Source organism: Aspergillus puulaauensis, chromosome 8, assembly GCF_016861865.1.
Source record: "Aspergillus puulaauensis MK2 DNA, chromosome 8, nearly complete sequence".
Lineage (NCBI taxonomy): Eukaryota > Fungi > Ascomycota > Eurotiomycetes > Eurotiales > Aspergillaceae > Aspergillus > Aspergillus puulaauensis.
In genome coordinates, this window is record NC_054864.1 from 465,298 (window position 1) to 479,158 (window position 13,861).

General features: G+C 51.3%; 5 protein-coding genes across 5 annotated transcripts; 3 read left to right on the forward strand and 2 right to left on the reverse strand.

Annotated features, from left to right (window-relative positions):
* Nucleotides 1-885: 885 nt before the first annotated feature.
* Nucleotides 886-2,261, forward strand: APUU_80183S (mitochondrial 37S ribosomal protein mS45; the record flags this gene model as incomplete). Its single annotated transcript, XM_041696436.1, has 2 exons — nucleotides 886-1,359; nucleotides 1,569-2,261. The coding sequence occupies 2 exons, from the start codon at nucleotides 886-888 to the stop codon at nucleotides 2,259-2,261; spliced, it is 1,167 nt and encodes a 388-aa protein (XP_041562066.1).
* Nucleotides 2,262-4,994: 2,733 nt separating this feature from the next.
* On the forward strand, nucleotides 4,995-6,055 carry sho1 (osmosensor SHO1; the record flags this gene model as incomplete). Its single annotated transcript, XM_041696437.1, has 4 exons — nucleotides 4,995-5,063; nucleotides 5,115-5,270; nucleotides 5,322-5,486; nucleotides 5,537-6,055. 4 exons carry the CDS (start codon nucleotides 4,995-4,997, stop codon nucleotides 6,053-6,055), a joined length of 909 nt encoding a protein of 302 aa, XP_041562067.1.
* A 1,203-nt stretch (nucleotides 6,056-7,258) lies between these two features.
* On the forward strand, nucleotides 7,259-9,954 carry APUU_80185S (response regulator; the record flags this gene model as incomplete). The annotated part of the gene is made up of 4 exons (XM_041696438.1): nucleotides 7,259-7,732; nucleotides 7,787-8,852; nucleotides 8,899-9,539; nucleotides 9,595-9,954. 4 exons carry the CDS (start codon nucleotides 7,259-7,261, stop codon nucleotides 9,952-9,954), a joined length of 2,541 nt encoding a protein of 846 aa, XP_041562068.1.
* Nucleotides 9,955-10,370: 416 nt separating this feature from the next.
* APUU_80186A (putative nuclear distribution protein RO10) lies at nucleotides 10,371-11,239 on the reverse strand (the record flags this gene model as incomplete). The annotated part of the gene is made up of 2 exons (XM_041696439.1): nucleotides 10,371-10,870; nucleotides 10,972-11,239. 2 exons carry the CDS (start codon nucleotides 11,237-11,239, stop codon nucleotides 10,371-10,373), a joined length of 768 nt encoding a protein of 255 aa, XP_041562069.1.
* A 1,077-nt stretch (nucleotides 11,240-12,316) lies between these two features.
* APUU_80187A (DUF1962 domain-containing protein) lies at nucleotides 12,317-12,631 on the reverse strand (the record flags this gene model as incomplete). Its single annotated transcript, XM_041696440.1, has 2 exons — nucleotides 12,317-12,406; nucleotides 12,455-12,631. 2 exons carry the CDS (start codon nucleotides 12,629-12,631, stop codon nucleotides 12,317-12,319), a joined length of 267 nt encoding a protein of 88 aa, XP_041562070.1.
* Nucleotides 12,632-13,861: the final 1,230 nt, after the last annotated feature.

Genomic DNA, 13,861 nt, shown 5'->3' on the forward strand with positions numbered 1-13,861 from the left:
TCTATCCCTTGTTTAATGATATTGATTGCTTTGCATTATTGATTACCCGGCGTCCCTTTCTTGCACTAGCGGTGTTTTCTCTTTGCTTAGCTCTCGGTCTCTAATCTCATCATTTGCATTTGCATTGCCTATTCCTCGTTGTTTCTCCCACCGGATTCTCTTAATCAGAGAAAGACTCGAAGCGGGGGAAAAGAGATGAGATAAGGGTTCAAAGATGAAGAGCCCCAGCATGAATCTACATGGCTACGACATTTTCACTCCTCTCATGATTTCATTCAATAAATTTTGCACCGGAAGGCAACCGTCATTCAAGAGCGGCGTTTACAAAGGTATACACCGAGATATTATTGGGGTTGACTATCTGAGCGAGATATGGCATGTATTTTCTCGCGACTTTTTCTTGCACCATTATTTAATTTCTTCTACACTTCAGAATGGAGGCGTTTTTGTGTTTTTTTTCTTCTTTCCTCTTCTTTATTCCCCCTTTTTCCTTCTTGTTTTGCCTGCTGGGCTTGGATTGAGAGGCTGGGAAGAGGCGCATGCTTTATTTGCTAGTTATGAGTCGAGGTCTGTTTTGCGTAAATGCGCTCGATACAGCAGTAAAAAATGTGTTGCTTCTATGAAATAAAAATTGCATAATGACCGGTATACTGTAGTTATCGAAGTAGCGCCGGCCATGTTGGTGGTGTCACGTGAGACCACCACGAAAAGTTTCTTCGACTTCCAGTTCGGCCCCTGCGGTAAATCAACATCTACTCTGCGACTTCACCACCTCACCCATTGAGCTCCTCCCATATACCCCGGGCATTCGCCCACAATAATACCTTTTTCTTCGTTTGATCTCGCTCGTGAGTTGGTCGCTAGTCGACCTTGCACTTTCCCACAATGCCTCCCCGGATACAATCGCAGCGTGTCTCCAATTCCCTTCTCCCGTACCTTTCCTCTCCTTCAGCCTCCTCTACCACTAGAATCCCCCTCTCATCCTCATCATGCTCTCCTTCGCCTTCCTCTTCCCGTTCATTCTCCTCAACACAATACACACAAACGCAACGACGAAGGGAAATGATCTCGTGGCTTCAAGGCGAAGGAGCCAGGCTTAAAACCCACACTCCGGGCCAACCCAACTACCTCTCCACTAGAAGAGGCCCACCGGGTTTGCCGTCTCGACAACCATTCCCCCAAAACCCAGCTTTCGTCAGTGAGAGCATCTTGAGTGAGGAATTGCGAAATGAAATCTACCAGCAGGTGGTGGTGAGGAAGAAGAGCATTCGTGCTGTCAGCGCGGAGATGGGGGTTGATATGAGGAGAGTTGCGGCCGTGTGTCGATTAGTTGAGATTGAGAAACGGTGGCGGCAACAGGTATGATCACCTTTTTTTCCCTTTTTCTATTGTTTCCCTGCCCTCCACATGCAATGATGAGACAACAAAAAATTATCGATTAGTCTTTACGATCCCAGATTTCTGGGGATGTGTACAACGCCTAAAATCCTGATTTGCATACCACTAGCCATGGCTTGATTAATCTCGCAAATGTTGGTTTATACGCGTTCTAACCGTGTTTTAAATAGGGGAAACCATTGGCACTGCCATATGCCCGCTCAGTCCATGAAATGATCGCAACAACTCCGTTGTACGAAGACGCTCGTTCCCGACGCGAGAGACCCCACGAGTCAATTAACGACCTCCCCTCCCACCGCCTTACCGATGCACAAATCTTCTACCCCGTTTCTGAGTCCCGCCACTTCACCCGTTCTGATGCTGGTCGCGTATTCTCTGCTGCCCCAGCTCGCCTGCACGGCGTGGTTGCTAAGGAGGTAGCCAACCCGGATGAGACCGTAAGCCGCATCACACAGAACCCATCGAAAATCGAAACTGTTGGCAAGGGTGCAGACGAGCAGCCTGTGCTCCAGGCTGCCGACGTGCGTATTCCTCACCCATACCTCGTCGCCTACGAGCGTGACCGCGAAGCTCGGCCAGAGGAACGCAATAAAGTTTTCAAGGCTCACGCCGAGCGCCTTGAGAAGGAAGAGGCCGCCGAGAAGGAACGCAAGCGTTTCGCCGAGGAGCGTCGTGAGCGCAACATGTCCCATGTCAAGCCCGAATCCTCCCGCTTCGAGTTCCGCATCAATGATGTCGCCGTGAGCAGGGAGACCACTGGCACCGATGGCCGTGGCCATAAAGCTCCCGGCCGGAGATACGGTGTGCCCAGCTACGAGCGAAAGAAGGGCCAGGTCAAGATCCCCACGCGCGTGGTGGTCTAAGCAGAAGTTTGCCATGCGGGGGATGCTTTATGTGATTCAGATGTACTACTACTACCACTACTATTATACTCCTGTATTTCTCTCTATACTTTGTACAATATTCGCTTAGGACTGAATGTATCCAATTCGATCGGCCTTTGTTTTTTTTTTTTTAACATCTGAAGGGAAGGTACGGCCGTGGCCAATAGTTACCACGCGGGGGGACTTGGAAGGAGCGACTGCAGGTGAGGTATGTGCCTGCCTTATTTGGACATTGAGAAGTCGGTCGTACCTTCTTGCCTCATCATGGACTTACCAGTACATATCTCCGTCCGTATATCCATTCCTGAATTATAAAATTCCCACCCGTGCAGTAGACGATAGGTTGTGCCAAGTACGTACCTACACCAGGACGCAGGATATGTGCGCGCTTAATAATGGGTTGGGCAGATGCACACCGACTCCATGGTAGATTCTGACTTGTACAGAAATAGACCTCCCCAGTAACCTTGGATCTCGTACTTTTGTTGGATATATATGCCATGACATGGGGGGAAAAGAAAGTCCTGGATTACATGTTGAATTGTTGGCGGGATACTTGCGGCAGGGCACGTGAAGCCATGCAAGGAGACATAAACCGGCGGACCCTTGACTTAAAGTGCGTGCCGTGCCTTACCTTGGAGTTTGAACCAAGGAACGAGGTATCATATTAACATCAACGGTTGGCCGCCGTTTCAACGGTGATCGAACACAGCAGCCCGAGCGCGAGTGGCTTGCTCGGGCCTTGCAGACGATCGCCTGCCGGCGTTGAAGATACATACTCTACAGGTTTAGAAAGAAGATCTTGCTGGGTGCTAAATATAGCGACGACTAACGACTACGATTGGCACTCGTTCGCAATGGCCGCTGCGAACAACAATCAAACTCAAACACTCAAGAAGCAAATATAGACGGTATTTGGCGCTAGGTTCCCACCGGCGAACTACGTGGTTCGAGTGTAATGACTCGACAGTTAGGCTAGCTGGGTGAGGATTGAAGAAATCGTGTAAAAGTGTCCACTCAGTCGCTTAAGCGCCGGCTTTTGTGTTTGGGAATCAGGGGCGAGTGTATCATGAAGCGCAGATGATGTTCACTGTTCTTTGTTTTAATTTTGCCCCCTGGTTCGTTCCGAGTCGGATTTCGCGTGCGGGCCTGGGCTGCGCTGGGTTGGCTGCAGGTTTGCCCTTACAGTAAGGGTAAGCAGTTATTGTTACGCCCGAGGGCGAGACTGGATGATCAACGCGTAATGGTGCGCCGTGAGGGTTCTGCAATCGGGAACGGGACTGCAGGGCTGGACTGGACTGGACTTGGCAGGACAATACTGTTAAATTGCTTGAAGCGACTTTTGTGATCAATTTCTCCGAATTGTTTGAGTGGCTTTGGTTTGGCTGCTGAAGAGACAGACGATGGCCAGACCAGGAGATCGTTGCTTCTTTTCTTCATTGTTTGAGCCACACGTCAGCCCCAGTCGTGGTGGGTGGATGGCCTGGACCGGGCAGAGCGAGAGATTGCGTGTAGAGAAGCGGGCGGAGAAGAAAAGGGCCCAAATTAAGAGGATTAGGAGGAGCCAACCGGCCCCACTCCAACCAACAGACCAACTGGTGAACAGCCCAGGAACAAGCGCAGGCACGAACAAGCAGACCGTGGGATGGGAAATGAAATGAAACAGCATTATTGTTGCTAATTAGCAGACGCAGTTGCACTTGACGCTTTCCTTCTGGCTTCTGGTCTTATTCTTTTATTCTTTCTGTTCTTGCTTTGACTTTCTATCCTTCCTCTCTCCAAGTCTCTCCTTTTTCCCCCGGCGGATTAATTATCGCGCTTTTGTTTTTCGACCCTCGTCTAGTCTCGACGCCGTCTTCCGTCCCTCATTCTTCCTTCTCTCCTTTCCCATTCACTCGCTCCCATCGCTCCGTCGACCTTCGCTCGTTATCCCCCTCTCTTTCGCCTCTTTCGCTTCCTTCCTTTCTTTCCCGACGTCTCACCCGTCGTCATCTATCCGGCCTGGCGCTGCTCTTTTCTTCTTTGTTCTCCTGTCTCTGCAAGGGGTGTAAAACAGTCTCTAAACGACTTCCAGCCTCTTGACGATCTCGTTCTTGTCTGACCTGATCGATCTGTCTCGAACGAGGTCGATCCGCGTTTCAAATCAACAGCCTTTTTACTATTATCTTGTTTGCGGTTCTTCATCGACACCCGTCATCTTTATCGTCTTAAACCCCCTCGACTATCAAAAAGCATCTGCCTTCCGCACTGCCATTTAAGGTATGGTAATTAATCAATCGCCTTTTGTTTTAAAATTCACGTCATCTATTGTTTGGTGGCCTCGGCTGGTTTTCCGGTGGTCGCTCTTTTGTCGCCGTTTTCGTCCTAATTATCCAACACTCGCAACGTATTGTTTACTGAATGCGATTGCTCGGTCCAACTAATCCATGGTCATAGTCACTCGACTCGTCATCCTATCGCGCTCATCATACTCGATTCAGGAAAACGAAGCAGCTTGGAAGAAACTCATCGGGCACCGAACGTCCTCGTAACATCCAATTGCGACATCTTTTAAAATCAGCCAACAAACGGACCCATAGTGATTACGCGCACCGAGTCTGACATCAACCGGCTTATATATACCTGATAGCGTCAGCTTAAAATTTACGCCACCATATACATTCGATTTTTCGTCGCCCACATATCGATATCTGCATACGGAACGATACAAAAATGCCAGGGGTACGGATGAGCAACTTGCTGGGCGACCCGTTCGCTCTTGCGACCAGCTCTATTGCAGCGGTATGTCTTGTCGGTGGATATCTGTCGATTTGCAGCTAATTATGGTGCTAGCTCGGATGGGTGATTGCTTTTGTTGCGTCTATCGCCGCTGCTGTACAGGCAAACTACCCCAGCTTTCAGTGGTGGGCCGTTGCCTACACGTTTTGCTGCAATGTCGGTGTGATCGTGGTGTTTGTCACCGACACCGGCCTCACGTATGGAGTAGCAGTATGTTTACCATTTCCATGTCCTTTTTTAATCAGTGCTAACCAAGTCCAGGTCGTGGGGTACCTTGCTGCCGATCTTGTTATGAATTCGATCTCCGCAAACTCGATGTTCAATGGAAGCACACAAACCAGCTCTACTGGTGCAACAAGTCAAACTAAGAATATCCCCGCGTTCCAAGCCGCAGGTGCTGGTTTCATCCTTCTGTGCATGGTTAACGTGAGACACCTACTACGCTTTCTGACCTGGATATGTTCTAACTTTGATAGATTGTGTGGATTTTCTACTTCGGAGCGACCCCCCAGGCGAAGCACCGCGGATTTATCGACTCATTTGCGCTTAACAAGGAGCACCACGGCTCATATGGAGCCAATCGACCAATGTCGTCCGCCTTTGGTGCTCGGCCCGAGACTACTGCGAGCCGGCCGACTCCTCAGATGTACACATCCGCACAGCTCAACGGCTTCGAGACCTCGTCACCTGTTTCAGGATACCACGGCGGGGCCCCTGGCGAGACGCGCAGCCCCTCGCAGGCCCGATTCACCAATCTGGCGCCGCCTACCGCCAGCAATCCTGACACCGTTGGAGAGGTTCCTGCACCAACGGAATACCCATACAAGGCCAAGGCCATCTACAAGTACGATGCCAACCCAGAAGACGCCAACGAGATTGGCTTCGACAAGGGCGAGGAGTTGGAGGTGTCAGATGTCAGCGGCCGATGGTGGCAGGCCAGGAAAGCCAACGGGGATACGGGTATTGCTCCATCCAACTATCTGATTTTGCTATGATCGTTGGGGCAAACCCGTTTCCTTCTTGTTTCCTTGTCTTTTCTGGTTTGGTTTATTCTGTCATGGGTCCTCGCTGGTTGGCGAGAAAATGTCTTTGATACCCTTCGAATTGTATCACTCGGCGCGAGTTCGGATTGCAAAGTCATGTTACGTCTTGATGGTCTTGGGTTCTTTTTTATATTATTTTTTTTTTTTTTTTTGAGATTTTGGGTGACGTTTTTGGACATGGTTTTATTTTTACTTTTTCATTATTTCTTCCCATACCTAGCCTGTTGGACATTTCAAGGTGGATGATGAATGACTATCGCACCCAGGTCTTATAGGATGATTTATTTCCTCTTTGTTTATTGAAACTTATGAGATTGAATTAGACGACGTTCATTCTTCGCACCTCCTGAACGGCCGGGCCAAGGCTTCTAGACTCTAGACCTAGCACTCTGTAGGAAAAAGCACGGTCCCAGTCTGTGCCTCGAACTCAATGCCCAGTGCGCAGTCAGAACAGGGGAAGCATCGTATATATATTCTGAGTGGGGATACTACTGTAAAGCGGTATACACTTTGTTTAGGGCCCTATATTGTGTCTGGGTTATTGTGTATAATCATCGGCAGTCCTCCCGCGCCGGCTGTCTGGAGGGAAATTACTTGCAGCAACTAGCCAAAATCACGGGCCAGAAGAGATCGCGGGATGGCTCAGGAAAGGAGGGAACCGAGGCCGGGCGGCTGAAACTTGATGAGAATAAGAGTGATATTGTGGCAGCAAAGCAGTAAAAACCAGTTAAGTGATAGCACTAAGGCCAAAGAATGCACGGTATGCAGAGTGTGAGCTGGCGGATGGTCTCAGTGGTCTCAGCTCCATTTCTATTTCCATCTTGACAGAGAAAATCAACGGGGCTGACAGCTGGAGCACTGCAATTAAACCGTCTAGCTTGTTTAGTCCCCCTCTTCTGATTTATCCGTATTGTTTTCTTTTCTCTTGCTCTCCAGCATGCTCGCTTCTCGCTCCCTCTCAGTCTCGCTCCCTCCAGCTGCATTAACCGCGCTGCGCTGCCAGCATGACCGGTGACCGCGTCTTGTGGATTCCATCTGCGTCTTGAAGGACGTGATGGCCGATTTTTATTTTATTTTTGCTGCTGCATTTCCCTCTGTTGAGCGCTGTCTCTTTCGTGTTTCTTTTGTTTCTTTTATACTTAGCTGAACGTCAACATGTCGGAGCGTCGATGGTCCACCAGATTGAAAGCGAAGCTGCTGCGGCGATCGTCGACGTCAAGCAAGAAGAACATCGTAACCACCTCCACCACGGCCAGCACTTCTGCTTCCACGCCCGACTTCCATCCCCAGCCTTATCCACACCCCGTCCAGCGAGTCGGCCCCGGGAGAGTGAACGAGGCGGCGGAGGAGCTGCCGGCCGATCCAAACCTTGCCTGTACCAACCAAACCACCACGCCGCTTCTCTCCACACCCTCCAACGACCTCCCTCCTTCCTCCCACCCCCCTCCGCCTCTCTCCTCCGCCAGTCGCCCGTCCATCTCCTCCTTCACCGAGTCCCAGTATACCCCGGACGAGCTCGCCAGTGCTGCCGGCTCCCCAGGCGGCCAATACTTCTTCGTCCCTGAGTACCACCGACCCACGTCTCGCTCGTCTGCCCAGCGACCCGACGAGCAATCTGTCACCCAGAGCGTGAGCCCTACCAAGACGATAAAAAAGGGACTACTGCCACAACTGACCGAGCAGAATCAGCTTATACCCGCCCGGCGGCGATTCGAGCCAGCCCACGACCGCGAGCGTGCCCGATCCGGGACCAGCCGTAAAAGTTTCCCGGCCGAACTGCTCAATTTTCCTATTCCGCCATTACGAAGGGACACTGATCTCTCATCCGTAAACTCGCCGTCTCCTACAACAAAAGCCGACCGTGCGAGCGTGCCGGTTAATTTTGCCCCGCGAGAGCGTCACGCGTCTGCCCCCGCGGAGTCACCATCGACTGCGCCGCTACATGCTGTCGCCGAGAAGTCTGCTATAAATACCTATCAATCCTTCCCCATCCCCCCTTCGGCTCTCTCTACACGCCCGAGCTTAATCAGCCGCCGCCAGTCGCTGCTGCCTGCGTCTCACCAGCACCTGGTGAGCTCGTTGCTGAACACCGGCTCGTTTTCAGAGCCCGACGGATTTGGAAACAGACACATCCCTCCTACGGGCTCTGGGATGGGATTGCGAAAGATCTGGGTTAGGCGACCGGGTGGCTCGGCCACGCTACTTCCCACGTCGGAGGATGCACTGGTCGATGAGCTGAGAGATCAAGTGGTCCTGAAATATGCCAACTCGCTGGGGAAGACATTTGATGCACCCGACATTGTCATTCGTATCGCCACCCGTGAAGGGTCGACCAGACTACCGACCCCCGACCGCATCCTCAGCCCCGAGGAACCGCTCTGGTCGGTGGTTGATTCATTCTACCCGGGTGGTCAAACAGTGGCGGAAGCGCTTGTCATTGAGATTCCGCAGCGTCGGACCCCCAAGCCCTCGCCTCGCCATAATGTATACTTCACACACTCTGAACCGGGTGAGCATGGCGACTATTTCCCGCTTATGCCGACCAATGTAAACGTGCCCACACCTCCAACACATCAGTCAACATCGGCGAATTCGAGTAGCGCCCACGCGGCTCCGTCGATCTCTATCCTTACGACTGGCCATGCTCCTCCCTTACCGTCTCCAAGCGGACGCCCTCGTGCCCGCCGACCTCCTCTTGCCCGACAAACCACACATTCACCGACATTACCTGGGACTGTAACTCCAAAAGGTGTGACATTCTATCTTGGTTAATTTTTGACATACTAACTTTATAGATGGCGCAAGTGTACCAAGTGCAGCGCCAGCTGCCACGCCGCCTGCGCCGACTCCTCCTGTACCGCCTCCGGAGTCACCGCAGGCCCAAGCGCATACTCCCCCGGCGCGGGTTACATCCCCGCGTCCAGGCCCCGGGAAGACGAAAAAGCCCAGCCGGGCGTCGTTATTAAACGGAGCATTCGGCGGTCTTATCGAGGGCACAGTACCGCCGATCAACGTTCTTATCGTCGAGGACAATGTTATTAACCAAAAGCTCCTTGAGGCCTTTATGAAGCGCCTCAGCGTGCGATGGAAGTGCGCTGCCAACGGTGCCGAGGCCGTTAGCAAGTGGCGCGAAGGCGGGTTCCATCTTGTCCTGATGGACATCCAGCTGCCCGTGATGAACGGGCTCGACGCCACAAAGGAGATTCGCCGACTCGAGCGACTGAACGGGATTGGAGTCTTCCCGAAGAAGTCATCCGGTTCTACGATTGCGGCCCATGCGATGGCAAACTCGCCAACTCCTGTAACGGAGGAGGACAAATTACATGATTTATCTCTCTTCAAGAGTCCCGTAATTATAGTCGCCTTGACGGCTAGCAGTTTACAAAGCGACCGTCACGAGGCACTGGCCGCTGGCTGTAATGACTTTTTGACCAAGGTATTTCTACTTCACCTTCAACATAACCATAGTTACCAGAAACTGACTAAACCAGCCCGTCCGCTTCGAATGGCTGGAACAAAAAGTGACCGAATGGGGCTGCATGCAAGCCCTGATCGACTTCGAAGGCTGGCGCAAATGGCGCGGCTTTATGGACAACCAGTCCGACTCGTCCAACGCAGCATCCGGCTCCGGTTCAGGTTCAGGTTCAGGTTCAGGATCGAACTCAAACGGCGTGACTGCGTCCGCAGCGTCTCCATCGCCAGCAACGAAGAAATTAGAAGTCAGATTGGGATCGCACCATCTGAAGCGCGGCGGCCTCGCCGAGGATTCGCCTGATAGCGGGGATGGATCGGACTCGCCGGGCAGTATGCTTGTCGACGGGCCGAGTCCGTTGCATGAGGGGAATATCTAGACTTGCCAGTACCTACCTAGTAGGTGACGGCTACACGGAACATATTTTCTTTCTCCCTCTTCTTGTTATTTTGGTTTGCGCGTATCTTGTCATGTCGTCTCGTCTCGTTTCGTTCATTTCTCGGTTAGATACCCAGCAAGCATAGCCATTTGTATCTGCAGTGGACTTTATCGCGGCTCCTTGAATAACTCAGTATACGAGAGTTGTCAATGGAAATATAGGACTCTATAACAATCTAAATATAACAGCGGAAACGTCCAAAGTTGGAAGTAAAGTAAGTTAAATGAAAAAAGTAACGTAGTGGTATCGAACATCGCATCGCAGCGCACCGCATCACAAGCGATAGATAAAATATATAATAAAAATCCAACCCCAACAGCAAAAACAGTGGAAGAAGCATATCTGTAATTTATATTTTAAATACCCTCCCTCCCAATCGCAACCTCCCCCCTCCTAACCCCCCTCTCCACATTCTCAATCCTCCCCTCCCACTCCCCCCAAACCTCCCCCCCACCAAGCAAAGCCACCTCATAAACCCTCTGCAACACCTTCGCCGTCCTAACCCTGAGTTCCGCAATCTCGCGCGCCTGCCCGTCCTGCACCCCCGAGAGTTTCTCCATGCGCGGCATCAGCTCGACCAGGCCGGCGGAGAGCGTAGGGTCCGGAACGGGCGTGTCGTTTAGGGACGTCAGGCGCGAGGCAGTTTCGGGGATTGTGGAGGCGTAGGACAGGATTATGCTTTGGAGGGTTGAGAGGGGGAGGTCGGGGAGTTGGTTTTGGCTTTGGTTTTGGCTTTCGGGTGCTGCTGGGGATGTAGTTGATGTCGATTCGGGGTCTTGGAGGGAAGATGTGTCGAATGGGTCTGAGGGAGGTTGTGTTGATGAGGATGGTGAGAAGAGGTCTGGGAATCGGTCGTCTATTTTTTTTTATTCATTCATTGTTAGTTCTCATTCCCATCCTTTCATTGCCATTGCCGGTTGGCTAAAAAGTCAAGCGAAGTAAAGGAAAGAAACATACAAAGCCCCAAAACATCCCTCACAGCCGCCGAACGACCACTAAGGTTTTCCAACTCGCCCTCAAGATGCTGCAGTTTTCTCGAGACTGTTTCATTATGCGAGGCTGGTTTTGCCGGGGGCATGGGCGTGCCTGTCCATGCTGTGTCGCCGGTGAGCAGGTATGTGAGGCGGTGGAGGCGGGCTTCCAGGAGGTGCAGGGTTGAGGCGGCGGTTAGTTCGATTTGGGAGGGCGACTGCGATTGCGATTGCGATTGAGTTGATGCGGTCATTTTGGGAGATTTAATCGTGTGGTTTCGTCTGAGGTGGGTTGTTGTTGTTGTAGTTGTTTGGTTTGGGTTGGTGGTTTGGGGTTGGAGTGGTGTGTGTTTGTTGTGTTTGCTGCAGTATAAGGAGTGCAGTATCAGCCATGCGACTTTGAGTTGCGGAGTGCTACAGAGTATAATTTGAATTTAATCTTATCTTCAGCTTACAGGTAGCTATAATTTAAGCAAATACATATAAATGTGGGAATAGGCAAACTCTGTTACATGAGCTCTAAGGCAGAGTGTTCAAAGTGCGACCACATTATATATAAAACAAAGCCACGACTAACGTATTTTCCGTGAATTAGAATAAATAAACGGGTATTTAAACAGATTATTATTAATTGATTTAACGTGCATGCGCCAAATGCCTGTTTCTGCAGAAACCCCCCCGGACCAGGATAAAGCAACAGTTTGCTGGAGCCTGAGCTTAGCTCAAACCGTCGACTCTGTACTCAGTATGTAGTCTGTACAGATGTGCCTAGAACCATGAAGGAATCAGGGAGTGGACTTCCTTCAGCCATTTACCAGTGAGATGGTCAAGTGCCTGGTTGAAACAAGCATCCGCCGTCTGTTGGCGCGTGCTCAGCGCCCCATTCTTGGCAGGCGACTTTCTATATAGGGCTAATATTATTGACCAATACAGAAAGATACTGCGATTGCTATTTTTACAGATCACAAGTTTACGAATTCCATTACGTAGGGAAGCTTATCAAAGTCAACAGTAGCCAGCTAACCCTTTTCCATTTGCAACAATCACCGACTAACTAACGAAAGAGCGACAAAAGTACACCACAGCATAGCAACTCGCCGGTTCAGATCCAACCAGCCAGCCAGCTGATGATGTTGAATACTCCTCCCGCTGACTTGCAAGACCATCGCCAACCAGTTGCCACACACCAGTAGTATATACATACATACACTGGAACCCAGCCGCTAAGTATACCGCCAACCCCCGGGCGAACACTCCATTCCAGCCCGTCCGGGTTATCAGCAGCTCAGCTCACTCAGCTCAGCTTATGCACTGCATAAGTTGAAATGAATCTAGCACTGGGCACCGCCGTCGTTGCCGCCGTGGCAGGTGCCGCTGCCGCAGTCCGAGATCTCGGTCCATGTGCCGCCCTGGCACTCGACCTGCAGAATCTATTAGCAAGAGTAATGGTGTGGGAGAAGGTAACGTACAACGCCAGTGCGGTCACAGCCGCAGAAGTGCCTGTCGCCGTTGGAAGCATCGCAAGCGCTGTTGGTGCGGCGCTGGTCACCGCCGTATCCGGAACCGCAGGTGTCGCGGGCCTCAAGGACAGAGCCGGCCGAGACGGCGGCGGCGAGGAGGGTAGCGAAGAAGATGGAGAGCTTCATTTTGATTGAAAGATGTTGTTGGGAACTGGGAAGTTCGAGTTGAGTGAAGTAGATTGTTGTTTGAGAAGATTGGATTGATTGATGAGAATGAAGACTGAGAATTGAAGCGGATTGTTGGACGTATTTATACCTTTTCGACTTGGGGGCCGGCGTGTCATGACTCCCTTTTCGTCGTCTTGACTTGCCTTGACTTGCCTTGCGCTTCACAGCCTTCCTCGTCTCGATGTGATCATCACGGAGTTGAGTCTCGTCCGTTGACGCCGTGATCTCGACTGGACGTAGAGTATCCGCATCCAAGCCCTACAACACCAATGACAACCCGAAGGATGGCCCCAACAGGCAGGCATGTTACTGCGGTCAGACACCTTGGGGGACAATACGTCCCTGGTAACGATTATTGGAAGGTGAAGCCCAGAGCTGAGCTGGGAACAGCCCACAGGGTGAAGATGATCATTTGCCCCTGCGAATAGGAACATGGTCCGGGGTTCGTATCGTCTAACTCCATACTCAAAGAGGCAGAGAAGCTGCATCTCGATACGTACTGTATATAGGAGCATAAGTCACGGCCCACGAATTGAATTAGTGGTCTACTTGCTTCCATTGTTCAGGCGTCCAGGCTCCGCGGATACCCCTTGATATTGACTTAATCTGACCCAGCTTAACTTCATCGGGTATGTGAGTTGCCTGGTTAGACCGGAAATATGCAGAAAACATGCTGCAACTCCAGCCCAGCGGTCCGAGCCTGCTGTGCCTTGCTGCGTGCAGGATTCATCTACGGCAGTACATGTACATTACACAACACCGGTATCCAGCTGTAGCAATAGCCATGATATAGTAGCTACAGAAATACACAACCTCAACGGGAAGAGAAGTCTAGGCAGAGTGACAGGCCATCTCGCGTACAGTCCATGGCGCATCATTACGCAGCGCAGCTAGTCCATCCGAAGCCATCCATATCATGCATATCCACAGCCATAGCTACAAACCAACCGACATCCAATTCCAATTCCAATTTCGCTTTTACTCTCGTACCAACGTATACTACTAGGCTACTTGTTACTTCATAGTTACTCCATACTCCATACTCCATACAGGCCTAGTGCTGACATGCATAGCTGTGTCCCACTCACGGCCACGGCGGCATTGCACCAAGCCCGACCGGTGATCGACCCCGGCCAATACAGATAGGCGCTGGACTTGGACAGAGTACGGGGTGGAGGAAGATGGAGC